Source organism: Amblyomma mixtum, chromosome 1 (genome assembly GCF_055824585.1).
Source record: "Amblyomma mixtum isolate Tamu chromosome 1, ASM5582458v1, whole genome shotgun sequence".
In the NCBI taxonomy this organism is placed as follows: Eukaryota; Metazoa; Arthropoda; class Arachnida; order Ixodida; family Ixodidae; genus Amblyomma; species Amblyomma mixtum.
The window spans coordinates 5,943,415-5,969,225 of record NC_143012.1 but is presented as its reverse complement, the minus strand read 5'-3'; the positions used below and the strand labels follow the sequence as shown (position 1 = coordinate 5,969,225).

Below are 25,811 nucleotides of genomic sequence, written 5' to 3'. Positions count from 1 at the left end.
TACAGTGCCAAAAAAATAAAAGCAATGCATAGGCTTTACAAATAGCAAAGCAAGCAAACGGCCACCAATGCAGTTGAAATCTCATGCGGAGGGTATCCTTTCTGGCTGACCTGTTGCAAAACTGGTGTCCGAGAGAGCGTATAAATGCACACGTAAACGAGAGGCAAAAGTAGAGTATGGGGCGCACAGAGAAAAGGTTCATCTCTTTTCCCACACTGCACTGTCACTCCCTACAATTTCGATGAAACTTGTTCCTTCACTTCCTAATCTGCAGTTTTCTTTTTGTCCTTTCTTAAAAAAAATCAGGTTCTCTTGAGATGTCTACACCAAATTAAATCAAACTGATTACCACAGTTTTCATAAAAGCAGTAATCTTGTGCTTCCTTTCATGTTGGCAATGCAGGCCTCTTTAACGAATGCAAATATACTAATCAACTGTCGCACACCAAAGATTACTTCTGGGCTAATAGGCATGCCTTTATGCTGAACTTCGGACTAATTTCTGCTCATAGAGTTTCTTTATCATCCTCACCCCTCCTCCGAATGTCAATTCATGGGCATTTATACATCAGTGTGCTTGCTAAGCAGCTATTACTGTACTTACTCACAAAATGAATGCACTTCTTAGTAAAAACAAAATGATGCTAATTTGGAAGGCACGGAGGGGCAAATATAGAATGCGGTCAGTTAAAATTTTATCCGCTAATGTACTGGGAGCGTCTGTTATGGGGGTAAATACGGTACCTATATGATGAAGCGCCGGTCACACCAGTGTTTGTTTACACCAGTTTACACCAATGTTTACACCAATGTTTACACCAATGTTTACACCAGTGTAAACATTGGCATGCGTCAGCGTCAACTTGTTTACAGTCTAGCTGGCCGATACGCACTAAGAAGGTGAAACGATGCTTGAATGCAAACACTCCCGCTATTTTTAATCAGTATTCGATCATTAAGTTACCCCTATAGATCACGCTTTGACGCCTTTCGTAGGCGATAGATGTAGTGACAGCGGCACACCCAAACCAGAAACAGAGCCACACGGCTGAGGAGGCAATATATTCTTGTCTTTCTCTGAGGGGCAGTTACAGAGATTACGCGCACAATGATAACGCTCAACTCCGGAAAGAGGGTCTCTCTTCGTGCGCTTCGCCACACAGCGAAGAAACCCGTCTTCACAACATATGCGCACTCAGGAGCGACGGCAGGAATAAAGAAAATGATTACTCACGCTGTCGTTGACAGGTAGAGGTAGATACCATGCGGAAAGGGAAACGGAAAAAGGTGAGTTCTCCGTTAGCAAAACAGTCACGAAATACGTTCACGCCGAATGAAGGAACATGTTTTGTGCGAAAACTGTACGCCCTTCAACAGACAAGCTTTAAGATACACAGCAAATACGCACAACAGAGCAGACACAAGTTTGAAGGAATCTATACACTTACGTCCGGATCTGAGGTAAGACAAAAACTCGAGGGGCGCAAAGTTTCTTGAACGACCTTATTGTCGCGTCAAAACAAAAATGGTTTTATTGATCTGCTATAGAAGCGCTGTCGGTGTATGACGCCAATTTTAGCCCTAAAATTTTTTCTCGCATTGAGTGCTCTCCTTACGGTACCTGTAGGCATTTATAAACGTGTCTAAACGAGAAAAATGCGTTTAATGCAACCAAAACAAACGATAATGACAAAAACGAAAGCGCTCAGAACTCATTTCGTACCTTTGATGCCCGCCATGATGGTAGCCAACTTCGATCAATGCTCCGCAGCATGTCGTTTTGTAAATATTTGTAAAAGTTAATTTATACTCTGGCACTCTACATCTTTTGAACTTATTTGTGATTTTATTTTATAATAATGAAGTCAAATTTAGTTACTTATTAAGACATTTAAGTGCGGTCCTTTAATGTCGTGTCGTTCGGTACATTGGCGTTGCTGGCGTTGTGGTGGTCCGAAGTTCTGTGTCTCTGTGCTGGGTCCGGGGTGCGAAAGCCTTGTTCATCGTCGTCAACCTCGTTGAAAGTCAACATGGCCGCGAAAAAGTGAGCATTCTCTTCAGCATTCTCAGTCGTTGTAATACGGATAAACGTCCGAAGTCACAGGCCAGGCAGGTTAGCGAGCGATATGCATTTGTCGCCGAAGTTAGGCTTAAATGCCGGCTTCTTTTTTTCGCTAGTCATGGTTCCTATTTCGCCGGTTGATCGCATTTTTTCATTCAATATTGTCTCCGAAATTGAACGAAGAGCATTGTAGAGGTCGCAGCTGGCTATGGAGACTCGAAGTGTTGTGTTCGTGGGACTTATTTTGCTGTGAAAGACTATGACGACGCATCACAACCAACACGTAGTGTACGGACATAGCTACCGAGTGCTCAATCACTGCGATCTTGTTTTGCAAAATGCCTCCACTGGTTTCTCCTTATTGTTAGGGCCAGGTTTAAAGTTATGCTTTCAACGTGTTTCTCAAAGGTGGGGCTTCAATTTCCTGTGTTTTTGAGGGTAAAGTTCGTCGCTTTGAATTGTGCTAGCAACTATTTACGTCAGCTGTGCTGCGCGCTTTCGTCATGTCGCGATTTGCCCCAGATGATGTCATTGGCCTATCGATAAGCTGCCAAGCTGTCGCTGAGCTGATATTTTAATTATTCCTGAAAAGTTTAGGCCAGCGACGCAAAGATGCGTGCCTTGTGCGCGTTTTGTCTAGGTGGCGTTATCTGAGACGGTTGTCCCGTGTCTACAAGGACAAGAGTTCCGCTTCCAGTGTCAGGCTTCCCGCGCGTACGAATCTTAGCGATACGACTGCGTCCAGCCAGTGGGCTTTGTTGCCCCTTAACTTGCATTGGATCTGTAGCATCCCGATTGGCTGCCTAGCCCCCCGGCAGTGCCGGTGTAACAGTGCTTACTTGCAGTTTCACGGGTCGCGCCATTTATGAAACGCGGCCTCTCAAATTTCTGAAGCAAGCTAGGAGGTGTTATATCGTTAATTGGTGATTGCTGACGCTTACTGGCATTGGCTAACCTTGATCAGATAACGGTTGATGGCGGCATTTTGAAAAGCAAACGCAAACTGCTCTATGAGCCGCGCAGAGAGCTATTATTGCAGTGTTTGTATGCCTGACGTGATCCGGTGCTTACTTGTAGCGTTGCAACTGTCTTTCAACTGATGAAACTGCATAGAAGAATAAATTTATAAGTTGGCTGCTGAGCACAGGCGCGTTTTGCGCGGTAATTCTTGCTTACTAACACCTCGCCACATCATTCGAAAGCAGAACTATACAACGAAAGTTTTTCTTTCTCTACCCTTTAAAGCGCAACTCCAGGGGTTTTTCGAACGTAAGTTGGACAAATCACATTTCGCAGGGTCGTCCTTTTTTCCACAACCAACTTTTTTTTTTTTCTAGCCGCCGCGGTGGCTCAGTGGTTATTGTGCTCGACTGCTGACCCGAAAGATGCGGGTTCGATTCTAGAGGCCCGTGTACTGTACGTTGTCAGTGCATGTTAAAGAACCCCAGGTGGTTGAAATTTTTGGAGCCCTTCACTACGGCGTCTCTCATAGCCTCAGTCGCTTTGGGACGTTAAACCCCATAAACCATTTTTTTTTTTTTTTTCTGAATACTGTGTGGAACGGTTTTAAAAATGCAAATCGAAACTCATGTCCATGGCCAGGGACAATGGCTTGTGTGATGTAGTGACGCCACAAACATTACTGGAAGAACACTCCCATGCATATTGATTGACTGGAGTAGTGACTGAAAACGATGAGTCCTTTGAGGAAATATCTGCGATGACCTAATACAAGCCGCAGCATTTTTCTGGTGAAGCAAGGAATGACGTGTGGGCAGTGTTTGTGGTGGCAAAAACGTGTTAACCGTAGAAGCAATCTGATTGAAGGCCATGGAAACTGCAAATTTTAAAATCAGTTTTCATTGGAATGAAATACTGCATGGCTGCTGAACTTTGTGGAAGTAATCTGGAACAGAAAAACCTGCACTCTAGAATATAGTTACCGTGAAAAAAAATTGGGAGGGGCATCACTTAGCTCCACCTTAATGGTGTGATGCAATAGCTGTAGTGGGTTAATCCTGATATATGCTGGGTTAATCATACTCTACTTAACATTCATAGATCCCTGGGTGTCTTAATACCACTCCTGGAGCAGTGGTTCAGTGGTTGAGCGATGTGCCACCGTCCTGCAATGGCAGGTGCTGCCACCTGTGGGGCTTGTGGGACCAACCATTAATTTAACTGCCACCTGCTACAGTAGTCAGTTTGCTCACAGTGCGGCAGACAGGCTGTGGTGGCGTAGGTGGCCCACCTGCCTCTGGGGATTTTTTTTGGATTTTTTGCTCATGGTCAACGATGCTGGATTTTCTGCAACACATGTTCCTTAATGCTGTCGCGTTAATACCTTCACAGTCACCCTTTAAGAATTGTTAAGATGGGTTTGGCTCGTGATGACCATATGAGCCTGAGAATAAGGCACCTAGAATGTTTGCCATTTTTTATTATTAGTACCTCAAATGCCCCTTGGTGTGGGGTATTACATGAGGGATGGGCATAATGTTCAAGTGAAGAGTGGTTCAGTGGCAGTTTTGAAGGAATGTGGGTCAGAGTGGTGCACAGCGTCGACAGGCAGTTTGTTCCAGTCCCGAGTGGTCTGAACAAAAAACGAACAAAGATGGCTGGGGTCTGTGCTGGGGGCGGATAGACGGCTTTAGGATGGCTGGTGCGGCTTGATTGTCGATGAACTGGTAAGATTGCTGAAACATTGAGTGACGTATGGTAGAACTTGTGAAACAGGCACAGCCTGAAAATGCAGCGTCGCTTTTCAAGATTAGTAAGATTAGCCCCTGATTTGAGTGCAGTGACACTGGAATGATAGGAGTAGTCTGAGAGTGTTAGAAAGATTAGATTGATGGGGATCCCAGACTGAGCATGCGTATTCTATTTTAGGTCTGATAAATCTAAAATAAGTAAGTGTTTTCACGGATGCAGAGGCTAGGCGCAAGTTTCGACGGAGGCAACAAAGAGTGCGATTGGCTTCGTTAGTAATGTTCATTATATGCTCTGACCAGGTCACTGTATCTGAAAGGGTGATGCCAAGGTACTTGTAAGAGTGGACAGATGAGATTACGGAGCTACAAATGGTGTAACTGGATGCCTGATAGTTTTTCCGATGCTGAAAAGAAAGCAAAGACGTTTTCTTTGCGTTTAGGCGCATTAACAATTTGTCGCACCAAGTTTCAATCCGTTTAACGTCATCCTGTAAAATTCTATAGTCGGAGCTGGTATGGATGGGACGATAAAGTATGCAGTCGTCTGCGAAAAGGCGGATGTTAGAGGATATGTTACTAGGCAGGTCATTAATATAAATTAGAAACTGCAATGGTCCGAGTACTGTACCTTGGGGGGGACTCCGGAGAGGACTGGAGAAAAAGACGAGCGGTTCTTAGCATACACAAATTGCTTTCGGCTCGTAAGAAAAATATAAATCTAATCTAATACAAGGGGGTTAATGCTCAATCTTGAGAGTTTTAGTAGTAGTCTTTGATGGGGAATTTTATTGAAGGCCTTTTTGAAATCTTAAGAACAGCGCGTCTACAGGTATGTTCAAGTCTAGGTTAGAGCTTATGTCATTTATAAATGATGCTAACTGTGTATCACTTGAGAGGCCCTTGCGAAAGCCATGTTGTCTATGTCATGTTGTGTATGCGAAAGCCATGTTGTCATGTTTGTGTGACCTAGGCAGGTTAGAAAGGAAATTTAATCTCACGCTCTATGTGCACCATTGTAGAAGTTATGTATGCAGTGCACCCGTCGTAGCACATCACTCTTTGGTCACATATCACGCATACTTCTCAGAAGCGCCCCGCCGCGGTGGCTCAGTGGTTATGGCGCTCGGCTGCTGGCCCGAAAGACGCGGGTTCGATCCCGGCCGCGGCTGCCGAATTTCGATGAAGGCGAAATTCTAGAGGCCCGTGTGCTGTGCGATGTCAGTGCACGTTAAAGAACCCCAGGCGGTCGAAATTTCCGGAGCCCTTCACTACGGCGTCTCTCATAGCCTGAGTTGCTTCGGGACGTTAAACCCCAATAAACTAAACCAAACTTCTCAGAAGCATTGGTTAGGGTTTGGACAAAAACAAGGAGCATTGTAAAGCGACACGCTGGGCATTGCAAATCATGGACAAGGCAGTCAGGTGTTCAGTTAATGAGTCTTGTGGTGATTTTGTAAAACTGGTTTTTGTCGATGCAATTACGCATGCCAGCCGTGTAAAAAGAAATTTATAAAAATTAAGCTCTTCAGCATTTTTCATAAACTGCCTCATAATACTTCTTGAAGCCATTTTAAATTCTAATAGAGGTTGTCTGATACATTCAAAAGACTGAGGTAAGGATATGTACTACATTAGAGGTTTTTTTAATGAAGTCATTGGTACAATTATGTACCCTTTTCTTCTACAAAACCAGTAGTTGAAATGACTTGAAAGTAATGTGTCATTCAATTCCTAGAATCATTCTAGATGTGCACACAGCTTACTCCTTATAAAGGGTTAAGGAGCAGTCAGCTCTTGGAAATGGGTATAAAATATTGGCATATTCTTTCTTGTATATGTTTTCCCATGCTGACAATAATGAGTGTAGAACTTGCAGTTTTGGCATGAATTTGTTTGTAATTGGCAAAGAAAATCTAGTCAGGGCAGACGTTGGTGCTATGTTTTGTTCAAACTTTGTTCAAATTTAAAGCCGTTAAAGCCAAGTGGGTTTTAGTGGGGTTTCAGATGACCTCTCTGTTAATTCTTCGGCAGGGAAGGGTTTCACACTTGTGTGGTCCACTGTGAGAAATGTTGTGAACTGATTTCATTTCGAGATGTCCGCTTTCTTACTTTCAGTCCAGACGACCTTGCCACAGCCATCTTGAAGACAAAGCAGAAGCCAAACCGTCTGCTCGTCGAAGAGGCCATCAACGATGACAACTCGGTAGTCTCCTTGTCGCAGGTCAGTCTCTTGCGTGAAGGTTTGCCAGGTCGCCCTTATGTCACTGTACTCTGCTTCGCTTTTGGCATTTAGTGCTGACAAGAGGATGATTATGACAGAAAAGCTAAAACTCGAGACGGCTGCGTCGTCCCCTTCTTGGCACGCTACGGTGGTTTACGCGATGTGCCGATGCTGTTCACGAGCTCTCAGTGTAAGCAAGACGCATGCAACACCATTGCTGTTCGCGAAGAAAGGGCAGTAATAAAGGACCATTTTACTCGCAAATGGTTTTTCCCCTTGAGTTATCTGCAACACGTGTTTGGCGGATTCTTAGCATGCTAGAAGACGAATTTCGATGTAGTGAAATATCAGAGTTGCGAAGTGAACTGCCGATTTTGCCATCTTCGTTAACTAACAAGTGTAATGAAGCTACTAGAGCTGGCATCATTTTGACTCCATGTGCAGTGAGATAGGCGAGGTCAGTCCACCTTCGCCTTGGAAGGCCACTTGGAAAGCGTGGTTCTGGCACGCTGTGTTATCTCTGGAAGTGCTTCCTGTGTGGACCTTTTCTCACACCTGCCTCTTCCTGTGCAGGCCAAGATGGATGAGCTGATGCTCTTCCGTGGGGACACAGTGCTGCTCAAGGGCAAGAAGCGGCGCGAGACGGTGTGCATTGTGCTCTCAGACGAGACCTGCCCGTCGGAGAAGATCCGCATGAACCGCTGCATCCGCAACAACCTGCGTGTGCGACTTGGGGACGTGGTCAGGTGAGTCTGGTCAATGAGCTGCGTGTCGGGGACGGCGGTTTGGAGCATGCAGTCTTGAAGGGCACCTGATACTTTTGGATTTCCCCCTTTTCTTGGTGCCTTCTTGTTTCTTGTTACTTATTTTAACCCAATAGTTGTGCTGCGAAACACCTTGAATGCAAAGGCATTACTAGTAATTTCTGCTACGTTCCGATGTGTGTAGTCAGGAAGCCTTTTGACTGGAGTTATTTTTTAGTCATCCAAGGTTAGTAGGTACCAGCAAATAGATTGTTTTGGGTGCAAGAGCGACTTGACTGCTTTTCTCTTGGAACTCTTTGGAGACACAGCACTTGCCAGTGTGTCGTGACAGTTCTGCCGAGCAAATCTCGTGAAGAGTCTTTCCCTTTCTTCCAGCATCCAGCCCTGCCCAGATGTCAAGTATGGCAAGCGGATCCATGTGCTGCCCATTGACGACACAGTTGAAGGCCTCTCAGGGTGAGTTCATTGTAACTTGAGGTGTAGTAGATGACAAATGGGTGTTGCGTCAAGCCTTACATGTGTAATAGTTCTGTAGTGGTTAGCCCCAACTCACTCTCCTAGGGCATAGATTCTCTTGTGGGCCAACAAAGAGTGTAATTACCCAGAACTGAATGCCACTACCACATGCTAAGAGAAGGCAGGCGTAGCTGGGGCCGATAGAAAGTTAAGTGGGCGGATGAGGTGAAAAAATTGCAAGAATGAGGTGGCTGTAGCTAGCACAGGACAGGGTTAATTGGAGAGATATGGGAGAAGCCTGTGTCCTGCAGTGGGCATAGTCAGGTTGGTGATGGAGTAATGCTAGGACACAGGATCCCTTTGGAGCCAGCTGTGTTGCATGTAAGTTTGGGGACTGTAATTGGTGGCGCCTTTGCAGGAGCCTGTTCGAGGTGTACCTGAAGCCTTACTTCCTGGAAGCCTACCGGCCCATCCACAAGGGGGACCTTTTCCTCGTCCGTGGCGGCATGCGTGCCGTCGAGTTCAAAGTGGTCGAAACCGACCCATCACCCTACTGCATTGTGGCACCAGACACTGTTATACACTGTGACGGCGAACCCATCAAGCGCGAGGTACGTGTTTCATTTCCCGCCCTCTTTTCTTAGATCTTCGCGAGGTTGTTTTCCACTTGTAAGAAGTTTGGAGCCTGGAGCTTGTGCAGTTGTTGAGAAATTGTCCAATAAATGTGCCGCCACGGCGCAGGAGCTCGCGAGGATGCATTGAAATACACCCCTTTTTCTATGTCACTGCAATTCAAAACCAGCCGCTATAATGCGCTCTGTTTGGTCTCTCTTGATAGTGCAGCTTGCTGGCTTTCTTTCACGCCAGTGTGGTGGTCAGCGGAGCCTGTTCAAAGCAGAGAAAAGCGCCAAAAACTAAAACGGAGGCGCGGCCTCACGACTGGCTGCCTTATATAACGTGGTGATCTGGTGCTTTTTTACTGGCTGGTTTGAATTTCCCACCACTTGCAGTCGCATTTAGGTGCCGCCATTTTGAAAATTTATCGCAGTCAGGATCACTAAGAAGGGAGGAGCCTGCAACGCCGATGAATACATAAATAGGCAGCAGAGCTAAGGAAAACTATGACCTGCGGTCGTCAGTGCTGATGACAACGGGTGATAGCGTAGTGTGGTGTCGTACCGTGAACTGCCACGTCTGCACGCAGTCGGACGAAGATGGTAATCGGCAGCATCGGACACAGGTCTTCGCAGCTTTCATGAGTGGTGTTTACAGCAAGTGATCCGAGAGAAAATGCTGACAAGAAGGCCGCCAGTTTCTCGGTCACGTCAGCACACAAGCAAGCTGTGCGGACAGGAAGCTACCGACCACATGCGACGATGCCGGTCCAAGACATTTACTGCGCCATTTCCTCTCCTCAAAAACCAATTTCCGCTAGCTGACAGCTGCGGCTGTTGATAACATCACTTGATGCTATATCTGGAATATCAGAACCGCGCCAAGGACTGTGTGATGGACTTTGAGCACAGTTGCTTGTGATTAAGAAAGTGGCGTTGCGTTTAAGTTAGGCAGCTATTTTTTTTCCCATTGTGGCTCTGAGAAATAGACAATGGTTTCTAAATTATCCCTTGAGTGTATCAATTTATTTGAAAACTAATAGCATATTTGCTGAAAAAACTGGATGCAGTTGGGCAGTTTCACCTTGATTCAACCAAAATTGAGAAAGTTAATGCAGTCTGGAAAAGGACCTGAGCAGAAGTTAGGTGTCAGCATACAGGTGTGCATCTGAAAATAGCCAGCAGGTATGGAAAAAGCGCCGTGTTGGTTCTAGCAAGGCTCAACGATGCTCGACTGCGACAAACAAGATGATCCCTGTGGGATATAACGTCAGATACAGCTTCACTCTCATGCATTGTGAATGGCGTGCGCATGTTTTTGCCTCAGAGTTAACTGTGTGGGACACCCACGGGCAGCAGATGATACGTGCGCATCTCGGCCAAGCTTGTAGTGTCAGCAGGAAGCCGCGGCGAGCAGCGTATACTGGTTCAAAGGGGGCTACTGGTTAGATTCTTTCAGACGTCAGGCAGCTGCCATGTCCGTGGCCAGTAAGCTGCATAGCTCCTGCAGGTCAGGAAGCTCCGCCCTTGGCAGTGAAGCCGACAGATGAGCGCGCCGATCTTTCAGTGTGCAAAAAGTGACGAGAGGGAAAGGTGTGAAGACGCTGGGATTGTAGGTCTTTATTTGGGAGCATTGTGCAATCTGTTCTTGCATTGTTGACTTCTGTACAGGCACTCTTTGTTGAGTAGACTGTTATCACCCTGCAGTGACTTCAGTCGCCACTACTGCTTGTGTTGAAGGAATAGAATGTGGGCACTGTGGTTCCTTAGACAGATGCAGTCCTCTGTTTCGTGAAGGGGGAAGTGTGAGCTGCTTCATCGTGTGTCCGTGTTTGTTGCAGGAGGAGGAGGAGTCCCTGAACGAGGTTGGCTACGACGACATTGGCGGCTGCCGCAAGCAGCTGGCTCAGATCAAGGAGATGGTTGAGCTGCCCCTGCGCCACCCGAGCCTGTTCAGGGCGATCGGCGTCAAGCCACCCCGTGGAATCCTGCTCTATGGACCACCCGGCACAGGAAAGACTCTAATTGCCCGCGCTGTCGCCAACGAGACGGGGGCTTTCTTCTTCCTCATTAACGGTACGCTTGGGGCTCTTTGGTTGCCCGCTGCCATGTTTTGGTGTTTTTCCATGCTCAAGGTCGTGGACTGGCACTATTTCGATGTTCTTAATTTAGGTATTTTGGTAGGGACATTGCAGAATGAGGTTGCTATGATTCTTGGGCATGTAAAGAGTAATAAATTAATGTAATGTAATTAATGTAATAATGTAATGGTTAATAAATTAGGGGTGCACAGATTACACGCATAAACGCGGTAAGTCTAACTCTTATGCTCTCCCCCCTAGGTGAGAGCTGGGGTCCTGACCTTGTAGCCAGGCTTGTGGCTAGTGTTTCTGTAGCTTACGGAAGCTTGACCAGTTGCTGGGTGGGCCATGTTGTGTGGGGTGTGTATGTAGGGACACGACAGTTCAGATTTGGGTGTGTGCAAGTGCCGCAGGATCAGTTCTGCTTGGCTGCCCCTCGCTGGGTGTGTTGGGCTTAAGTTTGTTCATTGCTCTTGCATTTGTACGACGAAACTTGTATTGCTGACGCTGCATAGTTGTCGCCAATATTATATTCGGAAACTGATGCTGGGCTTCAGTTAATTTGATCGACGAATTTTATTTGATCTCATCAAATATCCCGGCTGGTGAATCGTTGAACTGTCTTCTGACATCACAGCAGCTTATCTGTGGCTGGTTGTTTTTACTCAGAACCTAAGCGTCAAAGGAAAGGCAATTTTAAGTGCAGTGTTGCTTATTGAGATTGCATCCAGGTTGAGAGGACTTTGTTGCATAGCTTTCATTCAGCACCCTTTGTGTGTTCTCTCAGGACCCGAGATCATGAGCAAGCTGGCTGGTGAGTCTGAGAGCAACCTGCGGAAGGCATTCGAGGAGGCGGAAAAGAACGCGCCCTCCATCATCTTCATTGACGAGCTGGACGCCATTGCACCCAAGAGGGAGAAGACTCACGGCGAGGTGGAGCGCCGCATCGTTTCCCAGCTGCTGACCCTCATGGATGGGCTGAAGCAGCGCGCCCACGTCATCGTGATGGCTGCAACGAACCGACCCAACAGCATCGACGCAGCCCTGCGCCGCTTTGGTGAGGGAGCATTTACCTGCGTGGTTCATACTTCGGAGCAATAGCGCAAACAGGACAAGGGACCAAGAACTAGTAGACACACACAGCGCTGTATGTCTACTCGTTCTTGGTCCTTTGTCCTGTTTGCGCTACTGCTCCGAAGTATGAACCAACAAGCCCGAATTTCAACGCTGCATGGTTCCTTGAGCTCATTTTTTGTTGACGGTGATGATCAGAGGGAAGTGTCTAACTTTCTGTTGTTGCGTAAGCCGAATATCCTCGGCCAGAAATAGGCAGGGGGGAGAGTGAGACTCGGCTGAAAATTGATCAAAAAATCTGATTTTTCTTTTCTTTTTCATGATCCTGAGGTCTTCCCAGTCTTTCCACAGCTATTTACAAATTTTCATTGAAAAACACTGCCTATAGCATTCCAAAGACATGAATCTGCGCACGTGGCCCTTTTAATTGAGGTCAATCGATTGAACTTTGTTCGCTCGCAGTTCAAGAAATATACTGTATAAATGCTAGGGGCCGCACCCTGTTCTCCCAAAGGAAGTGTTAAAAAAAAGGATCTGCCTAATGGCCGCACCAAAACTTTCCACGAGCCACGCGGGAATAGCATTCGAAATGCGCATGCACATGAGCTTCCAAGTGCCGCCCACGGATGGTGCTCAAAGCCCATGGGTAATTATCGTCGTCATCGTTTTTCTCCGCTGCGAGCTGCTGCTGTCCATAAGGGCATCGGTATCACCAGCTCCAGCTTTTTGTGACTGTCAAAGGCACGGGAGTTCTAGAAGTGTGGTAGTTGACTGTTGTGGCTTTCATGCGCTGCCACCGAGCGTTAGTTTTGGCACAGTGGGCAAGCACCTTAATAGCTGCACGGCTGGGAGTTTGCTCTCGAACACTGCAAGCGTGTGGCAGGCAAGAAATTCAACGTGGACGAGGAGTGCGTCTGACTGTGGTGCAACCAAAAGCATGCATTGAGCAACACAGGCTGCACAAAGTGCACTTTCAGAAGCAAGCAAGCTCTGCTATGTAATGGAAGTGTGGGACAGTGGCTACGCAATGATAACAGACATGCTGCGCAACTTCTTTTGGGATGAGCATGCACCAGAGCACAGCACCAGCTTGGAGTCTGCAGACTCCGCGAGTGACAACTGAGCATAGAATAAATGCCGTTCATTTCCCGATCGGTGTAGTTTTGCGAGTATGTTTTTGCAGGCTAGTTGGTGCCTAAGCATTGTGGGTTTTTTGCGCAAAAGACACGACACAGAAGAAACGAGGTAGACAGGACAAGCGCTTGTCCTGTCTACCTCGTTTCTTCTGTGTCGTGTCTTTTGCGCAAAAAACCCACAATGCTAAGGTGTAGTTTTACTTAGAATATTTTTTCGCTCATCCGGTATCTAGGCCACACCCTGAAAATTGGCTCTTAAATCTGGGAGAAAGTGCTGCCCTCACACGCGTTTATACGGTGTATGCTGCGATGGCACCAATTTTGTTTCGTTTGAAAAGTCACGATTCAGGCTATTTCTATATTCTGGTCGGTCATGAGCAAGCCTTGGATGTGGTAAACAAAGGAACAAAATTGTGCGAAATGCATGCTGCTTTTTGGTCTCATGAACCGCGTGACTGAACGGGAGACTTTTGGTTGGCTGTCGATGTCGCGCATGTATATTAGCAGGGATGGCGAATTGCCACCAGGCTTTGTATGTTTTGTGTGAACGTGGAAGTTGCCTTCGCTCGTGGCGTTTGTCACTAAGGCTGGTGTCCGGCGTTTTGTTTTGTTTTGCAGGGCGTTTTGACCGGGAGGTGGACATTGGCATTCCGGATGCGACGGGCCGTCTGGAGATCCTGCGCATCCACACCAAGAACATGAAGCTGGCCGAGAATGTGGACCTGGACAAGATTGCTGCCGAGACGCACGGCTTCGTTGGCTCCGACCTGGCAGCGCTCTGCTCCGAGGCAGCCCTGCAGCAGATCCGCGAGAAGATGGACCTCATCGACCTGGAAGACGACCAGATTGACGCCGAGGTGCTCAACTCCCTGGCTGTCACCATGGACAACTTCCGGGTGAGTCACCTGTGGAAGGTTGCGGCCGACTTGCAGCGATATCGGTAGAAGAACACTTGGCTTGCTCCACTACCTGCTTTGGGTTCGTGGGTTAATAATCATCGTTGTTCTGCTAATCCATTTAGATAATCTCCAAGAGTTTCTGAACTGCTTGTGCTTGTTCATATTTATGTTGTGCATGGAAATTGCTTGGAGAGTTTTTATTTGGCAGAAGTTAGTGCCCAGTTACAGCAGGCTGGTTTGATTCATGATTCAGGTGACTAGTTGAGAATTGATGTCACAGTACACTGTGCTATGTCAAAGGCCCTTAACTTTATGTTGCAGAAAATATTAAATTCCGTGAATTGGAAACACAGAATCTGTGAAATTCTGCAGGTGACATGAAGTAATGCGTTAGAAAGACCTCATGTTATTTTGATCCAGGGTATGAATATAGTGTGAATTGGTGTAGCTAAACCTTTGCGACTGCTAGGAGATGCCAACATTTTAATGTCCCTGGGGCAAGCATGCAAGTGCAAAGTAGAAGGTGGCTGTAGATACGGTCTTGGAGACCACTTAGCTGATTTGTCACGCGAGCGTAGCTTCCTGTCCGTCATTTCCCCATGTGGTGTCTCGTCCTGTGCAGTGGGCCATGGGCAAGTGCAGCCCCAGTGCCCTGAGGGAGACGGTCGTCGAGGTGCCCAACGTGACCTGGATGGACATTGGTGGCTTGGACAACGTCAAGAAGGAGCTCCAGGAGATGATCCAGGTCTGTGCATATTGGGGGGGCTTTGCTAAGGTTTACTGCTGGAATTTGGGCCCCGCAGGGGCATCTGCAACATGCGGATGATAGTGAGTTGCGACACCGCGGTTTCCCAAGCACCCGCACGGTCGTTCCCGCAGGGGGATGATAGTGAGCAGTGCTCCACCAGGGATCCAAGCATCCGCGCTTAGCTGTGCTTGGCTCAGCCATGTCTGAAGAAAAAAGGATCCTGGTGGTTGAGCCAAAGCCGAGCGTTTGGACCTTTAAGGTCCCTTGACAGAAGTAACACAACACTTCGGCCCCATCTTCTTGTGGACGGCACCTCCGGCCTGACCGGGCCGTTGTCTTCAGGCGTTAGTGGGCGTGCATGCGCTTCGCACATTGGCTAACCTCGGAAAACTTAGTCTGGAAGTCTCCCAATGTATACATGAAGAGAAACACCGCAAGGTTTTTTTTACCTTGTCCCTTTAGCTGCAGAAAAATAGCTGCAGAAAAATAAGGAACTGTACAGCGGCTTCTCACAGTTCTTGCACTGCATGTGTAAAAGGAAAGATAAGCGTAAATTGCTGTTTATGTGTGGCAGTACGGTCACTCGGTGCAGATTTGGGGCTTTGGGTGTACCACGCACACCGCGGTGCCATTCCAGAGGAGTTATGCTGAACTGAATGAAACCACACGCAGTTAGAGTTCCAGAAGCGTTATTTGCTCAAAACGATAATACTTAAATTTGAACCGAATCTCATATTGAGCACCTTACTGTTCAGCATATTCGTACATGCCTGCAAATATAGCTTTGACGTTTTCCAATGACGTGGCTTTCTGCGCTTGCTCTTTGGACGCAGTACCCTGTGGAGTATCCTGAGAAGTTCCTGAAATTCGGCATGACCCCGTCGAGGGGCGTGCTCTTCTATGGACCACCTGGCTGTGGCAAGACGCTCTTGGCCAAGGCCATTGCCAACGAGTGCCAGGCCAACTTCATCTCTATCAAGGGCCCCGAGCTGCTGACCATGTGGTTTGGAGAGTCTGAGGCCAACGTGCGAGATGTCTTTGACAAGGCACGAGCGGCAGCCCCCTGTGTGCTGTTCTTTGACGAGCTGGACTCGATTGCAAAGGCCAGAGGGGGCAATGTGGGTGATGCTGGTGAGTGACCAACAGTGGTGGATTGGCAGTTGCCACTGCTACTTGGCAATAGATGCAATGCTGAAACTCACAAGATACTGTCACACTCAATGTGACTTGCAGCAGGGAATAATATGATTGAAGCTCACTTTCCCACATTATGCGAGCCCAGTGGAGGGGGAAAGAAAAAAAAATGCAGCCACTCAAAATTGTAGCATTCTGTTAATGGTGTTAAGGGGGGACACTGGTCTTGAAAAAAAAAAATTTTTATTAATGAAGTCACAGTTACGAAATCTTCAGGGAATATGTATTTTTGTGTGCCGATTCTAAATATGTCATTTAATTTCATGTAAAACAATTCCTTCAGCACTTATGCACTTTTTATGCTAGTATTTTGTGGAGAGTTTTGAAGAAAATTTGCTGCAGGAAACTCGCTGAAATGTATGTCATTGGGTTCTCTTGACATCAAGGAATACAATAAAGGTGAAATTGTCTTCCTGCCTATCATAGAACTTAAGTTATAGAGTTTTGAAGTTGTCGCTTCAGAAATGAGAAGGAAAGTGTGTATTCCTGTTTCTGAAGTGGCAGCTTCAGTACCCTATTACTCAAGTTCTATGAGAGCCAGGATGATAATTTTACCCTTATTGTATTCCTTGGTGTCAAGAGAACCCAATGGCATACATTTCAGCGAGTTTCCTGCAGCAAATTTTCGTCAAAACTCTCCGCAAAATACTTGCATAAAAAGTGCATAAGTGCTCAAGGAATTGTTTTACATGAAATTAAATGACATATCTAGAATCAGCGCACAAAAATACATGTGCCCTGGAAATTTCATAACTGTGACTTCATTAATAAAAATTTTCTTTTCAAGACCAGTGTCCCCCCTTAATCCAGGTGCCCTCAGTTGATGCAGTGTGCAAATCATATTGCAGGTAGTACTGAGCATGACTGTGTGGACGAGGGGCCGAGGGCATGTGGGGTGATTGCAAACTCGGTGAACTGCGTTCAGAGCGTCGGTTGATTTGTTCCTCTCATTCCATCACTACCCAGCAGTGTTGCTCACCGCGACTGCATTCTGTGCTTCCTCCTTTTTCTCACTGTGGACAGGTGGCGCAGCAGACCGGGTGATCAACCAGATTCTGACCGAGATGGACGGCATGAGCAGCAAGAAGAACGTCTTCATCATTGGGGCCACCAACCGGCCGGACATCATTGATCCGGCCATCCTGCGGCCTGGCCGCCTGGACCAGCTCATCTACATCCCCCTGCCCGACGAGAAGTCCCGGGTTGCTATCCTCAAGGCCAACCTGCGCAAGTCTCCGCTGGCACCCGTGAGTTTGAAGGAGAAATCTGCAATGTAAACTCAGTCCTGGGAAGTGCGGTTGTGGGAACTAGTCCCAGCTGCATTTCACTTGGAGGCGAAGTGTGAAAAACGTGGCGCACATGCAACCAGAGCCCAGACTCGTGCCTGTGCTCCCTTGTGTATGCTGGAGCAGGTGGAAGCGGATCATGCTTTGCTAAATCCCTCCAATCGGAGGGTGTACAGCTTCCTTGACCTGCGGAGTCTGTGCTGACTGCAGCTGCAGCATGAAGTACTCAAATCTTGTTTAAATAACTCACTGTATCTTTATTACAATTTTATAACAAAAGACTTCCACAGAAATGAAAATAGCACTACTTCTGATTATTTTTTTCTGTCGTAAAAAAAATGGTATAATTATTTCACCTAGATTTGAACATTCTGTGGTTTGTATTGAACAACCCTGGCTATTTTAAAGTGCTCAGTAAAGTGAACAGTAAAACCTTGTTGATATGTGTAAGAAACTGCGGAGAAAGAACGTATTACCCGGGAAGACGTATGATCCAAACTGCCTAATTTTGAAAAATGTAGCTGTTGAATGAGGTACAAAGACATTTATCAGCAATTTCACTTCATAAAAAGGTAGATTAGCAATTGTTGGCACGAGATCTCGCCAGATCCTTTTCTAGTGCTCGCAGAATTCAGTCCACTTTAGCGCTATCCTAAGCGTGAAAGGAACTTCGTAACACTTCCGGTCTGTCCGTGGCAATGATGAAAGTAGCCAAAATATCTTCATCATTTTCAGATGCTTCACCCTTTTGTACCTAAGTATTGTAGGGAAGGCACCTCGGTGGTGGACTGTTCTCGCATTTTTAAGTGTATCACTGTAGTTCTTAGATGCGTCTCCCCCTTGCCTTTATGCACCCGTAGAGAAACCTCACCGTTTCTTCTCTACATGTCACATCCCAGCTAGAAGGGCTGTCTTGAATGCTACTGTGCCGTTTTTATTTTTGTTTTGTTTGTGGTGGTGGTGCTTCAGGTCCTAGCACCTGATCACTGCAGAGAAACCACTACGGCGGGTGACTGCCGCTGCATTTCAGCCTTTCATGTCGTGTGCCCTCAAGTTCGGCTCACTTGTATGTTTCTAGCATCTGTGGTTGGTCAGTAAACATGTTATACGACCACAATTTGTCGAAATTTTTAACGGCAGTAGCCGGGAGATCCTGTTATATGGGAACATATTAACCGGGAGAAATATAGTGTAACTCTATGGGACGTTTTGAATGTTCGTGATTTTGTGCGTACAAACCAGGAATGTATCAACGAGGTTTTACTATAATTACTAAGAAAAATTGAAAGATAATTCATTTGACATTTTATAGAGCATGGAAATTCAATTTGTTGCGGCCATAAAAAAACTGATTACATACACCTACACCATAAGAGGAGCTCAATTTATACCAGCTATGCAAATTTCAGCTCTCTAACTTCATTATTTAAAAAAAAAATGTTTACTCGAGGAGCGTCTCCCCTTAAAAACTGCACAATGCAGAAGGCCATTACTTTGACTGTACTTTATGTGAGCATGTGGGAACATGCTGAACCTAAGTTAGGCATTTTGCAGTGATCTGTTTTGATTTTGTTGAGAGAGGATGCCAAAAGCAGCCTTAAATCTAGTCCCTGAAAGAAAAATAAATTTTCTAATTGTGCTAGATAGTTTTGGTTTAGTCAGAAAAGCATAAAGCAGCGATGAAATGATATGAACATGTGAGCACTATCTCCGTTTGTTGCTGAGAAAAATGTGCCGAAACCTTCCCTAAAATACACGGGAAGGATATGGCCTACCCTGTCCCCTCAAAATTGAGCACGTGCGGAGAGGTTTGACCGTATCGTCTCCTTGCAGGACGTGGACCTGAACTTCATAGCCAGCATCAGCCCAGGGTTCAGTGGTGCCGATCTGACCGAGATCTGCCAGCGGGCTTGCAAGCTGGCCATCCGGGAGTCCATTGAGCAGGAGATTCGCAGAGAGAAGGAGCGGGCCCAGAACCCCGAGGCCAACATGGTGAGGGCTTTGTGTGTTCAACAAGCTCAAGTGATTTGATTCTCGATTGAAATTAGTTTAAAATTTGATTGAACGGAAACCCTGTTTATTGCCTGTAATCTTCAAGATGTTAAAAGAAAATATTTTTTGTTTTCTCTTTTAAAAACTGTACCCTCCAAGGAGAGTGGGTGGCTTCATTTAGCTCATGGCAAGTGACAGAAACAGGTATAATGACAACAGGTATCTAGAGCATAAACAACTAGTCGAATCAGTAAGTCGGCAAACGGCATGCCAGAAAACCAAGAATGTCACGACCTGACCCGTTTTTCAAGGAATGCAGCAAAAAAAAAAGTCAATATCGCCCAAGCAGTCACGAAGAAATCAGTAGAATAGTCAGAGCAGGTGGAAAAAAGGAAGTTTTGCGAAAATGGCTCCTGAAGTTGCATCTTTTATTTCACTTATCGCAAAGCACCGGGGTTGTAGTCTTTAGTGTCCTTTTGAACATGTCTTCTTGGATGCCTTGCCTCGAGATTGAAGTGCTTTTGCTGCCTTTCTTTTTTTCCCCAAAAAATGTTCTGTTCCGCTGCTCTGCGAAGAGCATGTTGGCGAGTTTGCAGCCCAAGTTTAGCACAGTATTCTGCACATGCACGGCGGGCCGCTGCATTCTACTTGCAAACTGCCTCGTTGACAGCAGTCTCTGTTGCAAGCAAAGATGCATTTTCTTTTGACAGCAGTGACCAAGTGACCAAGGTGGTCAAAATTTCCGGAGCCCTCCACTACGGCATCTCTCATAGCCTTAGTCGCTTTGGGACGTTAAACCCCATAAACCAAACTAAACCAAACAGGCTTTCAGTAGCATTTTGGGTTTTTTTTTCCAAGACAACGGCTGAGCAGCTGGACATCAGAAAGTTGCCGGTAATCTGGCAGCAATGTTATCTGCGACATGCCTTGGCTGTACTTACGGGAGGGCAGAGGTTTGCCCTCTGCTTCTGCAGCCTGGTGTTTACACCAACTCTGTGCTCCTTGAAGGCAAAGTTTGTGGTCTTGGTCTTTATAGGAGGGCGTTGTGTGATAAAGTTTCCATCACGGCTTCTTGCATCTTTTCAACTTTGTCGTGATCACGCAGTGCCTTGTCATAGTAATTGATCAATTCCTTAATTAAATCCGCCAGTAGGCCGACCCTTTTCGCTCTTTGCGATGAGAGCACGTAGGGTTGTGCCACGAAGGTTCTGCTGTCCCCATCACAATGTTTGTGTATCGCAAAGCATGCTTTTCAAGGGACCTTCTAAATAGGAGCAAGGCAGTTTCAACCTTCATTCTACCAGATTTAATATCTATTTTTTTGGCGGATGTGGGGTGCCTTCCAGTGAACATGATCATCTCCGTCATTGGGGCTCACCGTGCATGACTCAGTCGAGCACCAGTCCAGCACTTCTAACCTTGTGCTTGGCACATGATAGCCTCAGTTACTTATTTGCCATAAAACACCACGCAAACATTCTCTATGGTTGTTCCGTCATCTGTTGTAACTTCGTAGCAATTTTTTTTTTATTCTCTCGCCATGTCCACTACAGGGCGTTAAGTTTGTGGAGAGCATGCCACTACTCCTCCAAGTATTCGCTCTATAAGCAGCAAAGCAAGGTCGTTGCATGTTTCTTCCATCTCTTTTTCATCTTTCGTTTATAAGTTTCAGTTTTTACTTTGTGCGGGCCACTGAAACTGCTCCCTCTTTGTGGGTGCATCACTCCCTGTAAAAACCGGACACTCAAAGGTTTAAAAAACGAGAAATATTTTTATTCCTGTTTCTGAAGCGGTAACTTCAAAACCCCATAACTCAACTGTTATGATAGGCAGGATAATTTTACCCTTATTGCATTCCTTGATGTTGAGAGAAACAATGAGCACGCATTTTAGCAAGTTCTCTGCAGCAGCAAGATTTCTTGAAAGCTCTTGATTTGCAATAACCATTCGGAACTTTTTTTCTTGGAGAGTTGAGTGTAGTGAAAGTAACAGTGTAGTTTTACTGGTTTCTCAAAACAATTTTTTTTTTTTTTTCACCTGGTTCAGTTTAAAAAAAGATTGTTTTCTTGTCACCATCGTGTTTTTTTTTTTTTTTTACTGGTGCATTTTGATTCGAATTTTGCATTGCTTTTGCATGGTTTGTTCATTACTAATGGGAGATATGTATTCTACCCTTCTGAAATCCCATATGGGACTGCAGCGCTTGTAAATAATAAACAAGTGTGCATGTCGTGAGGCTTCAGGAGGCACAAGCTGTGTCCCTCTGCTTGTTCCAGTGCTTGCAGTGGCTTTGTGGCTGTTATCAGGCCGCTGTAAGTCAGTGGTGGTCCCACCTGCCCCAGTGGGAGCAAAATCCGCCTTACCACCGGGCTGCTGCCGGTTGGGGCTTCCCAGTCTTGAAAGGGGGCGTTGACCCCACCTCTGATTTCTTTTCCCGCTGCCACAGGATGTCGTGGAGGATGACCCAGTGCCAGAGATACGCAAGGACCACTTTGAGGAAGCCATGAAGTTTGCCCGGCGGTCCGTGAGTGAGAACGACATCCGCAAGTACGAGATGTTTGCCCAGACACTCCAGCAGAGCCGGGGCTTCGGCACAAACTTCAGGTGAGCCCCAACTGCAGGTGGGTTCACAGTGCGCGCCTGCAGGTTTGTCGTTCTCCGCAGAGTTAGGTGCAGTGAAAACTGAAAGTGGTAGGGCTTGCGACCGAGTATGCCACGTGCACAAGGGTCATTCATGCAGAGTGCGCCAGAGTTTTTCAACCCTCTCCGATTTCTTGCACAGTATTTGTGGCTTTTTATTGACCGGTCAAAAGCAGTTCCCCATAATATCTCAAGGCGAACAAATTTTCCTGTTAAGTGACAGCCCTTTGAATTGTGCAGACCAGTATAAAACCTGGTCTCCAAAGAGTATACAAAAACTATTTCCTATATGTATGTATATGCACGTATATGTATGACATCTTATTTTCATGGGGTCTGAAACTGCCCTTTTTTTCTATATATATTTTATATATGTGTAAATATCTTAGCTTTAGCTCATGGCTGTTTTAAGGCAAATTCTAGAATTTGACTGAAGCAAGAGTGTATATTACTCAGGACGCACATATCAAGAAATTTGTGACCACTTTCAAGCTCTCAGGACCGAAATTTATCGTCATTAGAGGAACTTATGCCTACTGTGTACTGTTGGGAAAAGAAGTGTCCTGGACACACGGCCACCGACTCGTACTATATGCATTGCTGCATTACCTAGTGGTGTGAGACTGGAGTGTCCCTTTCATGCACCAGGGGTGCTTTTCTGGAAGTGTCTGCTCATCCTCACTTGGGCTTGGGATTAGAAGCGGCCCTGCTGATGAGTCGACACTCATGCACTTCTGGCATATGCATCCACTCGTCTAAGGTGGCGGCAACTTTCGTTTATTTTTGGGTTTTACCAACGGCCTTCTGCTGCTTGCTGCTAGAGCATTCTCTGATACTTCCTGAGATAGCTGTCCCTTCTCGCAAAGCGGTGCAGGCAGGGGCATATTTTTATTTCCTTTTGGTTGCCCCAACCTAACAAATGTCCCTTCTAGCAGGAAGGGCATGGTTGTAAAGAAGTATATTGCGTCGCTGCCAGTGATAACGTCTTTTGCAGGTGCTGTGCAGCCTAGGCATTTTTGTCCCCAACAGTGTTGTAGCAGCAGGACTGTATGGCGTTAGCTGAGATGAGTTGTGCGCTAGGGAAACAGCTGTTGCGATGAGCTGTGTGCTAGTGTGGCATGTGTTGCAACAAGCTGTGGCGCTCTTTTTTCTCTTGCAGATTTCCGCCCAGCCAGCCATCTGGGCCAGGCGGAAACAGTGGGAGCAATCCAAATCAGGCATCGAACTTCCAAGAAGACGACGATGACCTTTACAGCTAATGGGGGAGCCTCGGGAGGCCAGAGAAGCCATGGTGTACATATAGCAGCAGGCCCGTGTATTTGACCTGCGCCCTTGAGAGAAAAAGAGGGGACTGCAAGCAGCCATCTCAATAAAACTGGAGTATTTTCACTCATTGCTGCACACGTGCCCGACACATTACTCGTCTGAGGTAGGAGTATTTAGTGGTATGCTGGAAACGTAACATGGTGGTTTTCCAGTTGCCTTTTTCTATGCAGTTTAGGCGAACAGAAGGAATTCATGGAGTGATGAAGACCTTCAGAGAGAAGCACTCAATCTGTTAAATGTAGGGGTGTGCGAATATTCGAAATTTTCTAATATAATTCGAATATTACATTTTTAGTATTCGAATTCGATTCGAAATCTAAGTATTCGTGTTGTCTCGAATATTTGACCCGACACGAATATTCGTATCAAGCCGAATATTCATTGTGAGCACCGGCGTTCATTTCGGTCGGCAAGCTCTATTGACAGAGACATAACAAGGCGGCGCCCAGAGCAATGCGCATTCCTTCCTCCAAGGGCCATTCCGTAGCTGACTACGCTGGTGAGCTTCTTTGTGGCTATACCTGTGAAGCTGGTATAGTCAGAGCTGTGCACAAAATACCTCGCAATACGAGCCAATTCAGTGCCAATTGAGAGGGCATTTTCTGTGGCTGGAGAAGTCGTTTCAGCTAGAAGGGAACTACTACTGCCTGACCATGTGGAGCAGCCGGTTTTCCTTCACGACAACCCTTTATGTTCATCCCAGCAACGCGTTTTTGTGCTTATGGCAAGCTAGCCTTGATCAATGCCGTGTACCAGCCATCTTCTATGATATTTCCACTCTTCTAAAAACAATGTTCGAGACTTTGATACTTTTTGTGCAGCCACACACACCTTTTGTGCTCAAAAAAAGGTTTTGTAGTGGTTAAATGCGTCTATCCTTGATTATTCGATTCGATATTCGTAGCCAAGTATTCGTATTGGAAGAATTTGATATTCGCACACCCCTAGTTAAATGCAGGCTTCCATGCGAGGCGACACGACGCAGGGCACATACGGGAGCAGTGACTAAATATTACTATATATGAATGCTGCATGTTGCCGTAATTGGAGATATAATTTGCAGTTATCGAGATTATTATCCTTCGACTTTCAGCAAGCCCCTTGTGTCCACTGGCAATGCGTTTTGCAGGCCCCTTGTCCACCACCAGGGCAAATGCCTCCTGTGAATGCAGCGAGCATTGCTGCAAAATGTTGATCTGCATGCCTGCCCTTTGCACGGTAATGTGGTAATACTTGTTCAGATAGCTGGTCTGATAATGTATGGTTTTGTCAAGCCACTATTTCCAACCTTCCAAGGGTGGCACTTGTGAGCCACAAATTACGAAAACCGGGGTTCATAGTGGATCGCCCCACTCGACCAAATTCATTGCCTTGTTTACTGCGAGCCACCGTGCTATTTCAGCACGACCGCATAGATAGATGCTGCTAACATTGCAACACTGGAAACGCTGTAGTTTTGTACTGCATTTGTCCTTGCGTTGCCTTGACACAGCACTGGCATGGTTTCACTTTGTGTTCTGGCTTGGCACTCTGGCGCATGCAATCTCTGCTAGGACGAAAGCTACAAGAGCGGCTTGCAGCTAGGAAACTGGCTTCTTAGTCTGCAGAGGGGGTGTTTATTCACCATGTCCTGAATGCTCCAAGCATGAATGGTGGTATGCCCTGTTATGTAGGGGTATCTATGCACTGTCTGGTTGTATGCATATGCTGCATATACAAGAACACTACTATAGCCTCTCTGTAGCATAATTAAACTTGCCCGCTGAGTGCGGAACTGAAGCTGACCAATAAGATGTAAGACTGTCTTCCAGAAGGACAGGTAATGTTGAAATGGGCAATGTTTCACGGCTGTGTCGTCCTGTGTTCTGGTTGCACCTGCTGCTGCAGAATATCCTGAGCAGTTTACGCAGAAATTGGTGGAAGAAACATAGCATGGTGTTTTTTGCCTTAAATTTTACGAAGTTGCAGCAGTGGACTGGGCAATCTTCATACAGTCGCAGCAGAGGTGTACCTATACTACATTTGTCCTGCAGAAAGAAAACTCAATCCCATACAAAAAGGCTCAATAGAGTAATCAATAGGCACGGAAAAAGGAAGACATGAGTGCAGGCTTCCTGTCAATTCCTTCCTTGCTGCACAACAAAGGCTGAATTTGGGTGTACTGAGATTTTTTTTTTATCAATGAGAATCGCGTATTGCAATGCATGATATTTTAGCTTATAGGTTGCACTTTTTCACTAAAACGCCAAGAGTTTTGTGTGCGAAACGTTTACAAAATTGATTCGTTAAACATGCTGGTAACACACAATAAGAGTAAAAGCAAAACAATTTGATTGGATTGGAAAGCATTTATTCACCAGCAGGAAGTTGTTCAAGGTGAGGTCTTGGTCGCGCTAGATCGCCGTCAGCACGTGTGTTACGGCGGCCTCGTTGGCTCGCTCCACTGCCCGGAGTTCGATCTCCGGGTCGGAGCTGAGCAGCACAGCTCCCACTGCTTGGAAGTTGGGAGCTGAATTAGGTCAAAAAAAAAAAAAAAGGCCACCACCGTCTGGAAGACGCAGTAATGAACGTTAGCTGTTTGGTTTACTAGAATTGATATCAATGAGG

At 46.2% G+C, this 25,811-nt stretch overlaps 1 protein-coding gene across 1 annotated transcript; it reads left to right on the top strand.

Annotated features, from left to right (window-relative positions):
* The first annotated feature begins 1,916 nt into the window (after positions 1-1,916).
* On the top strand, positions 1,917-23,271 carry TER94 (Transitional endoplasmic reticulum ATPase TER94). Its single transcript, XM_089542010.1, has 14 exons — positions 1,917-2,044; positions 6,889-6,994; positions 7,568-7,740; positions 8,134-8,214; positions 8,633-8,825; positions 10,670-10,904; positions 11,697-11,966; positions 13,738-14,015; positions 14,641-14,763; positions 15,600-15,897; positions 16,984-17,207; positions 19,080-19,238; positions 21,685-21,842; positions 23,038-23,271. The coding sequence occupies exons 1-14, from the start codon at positions 2,031-2,033 to the stop codon at positions 23,135-23,137; spliced, it is 2,412 nt and encodes an 803-aa protein (XP_089398136.1). The 5' UTR covers positions 1,917-2,030; the 3' UTR covers positions 23,138-23,271.
* Positions 23,272-25,811: the final 2,540 nt, after the last annotated feature.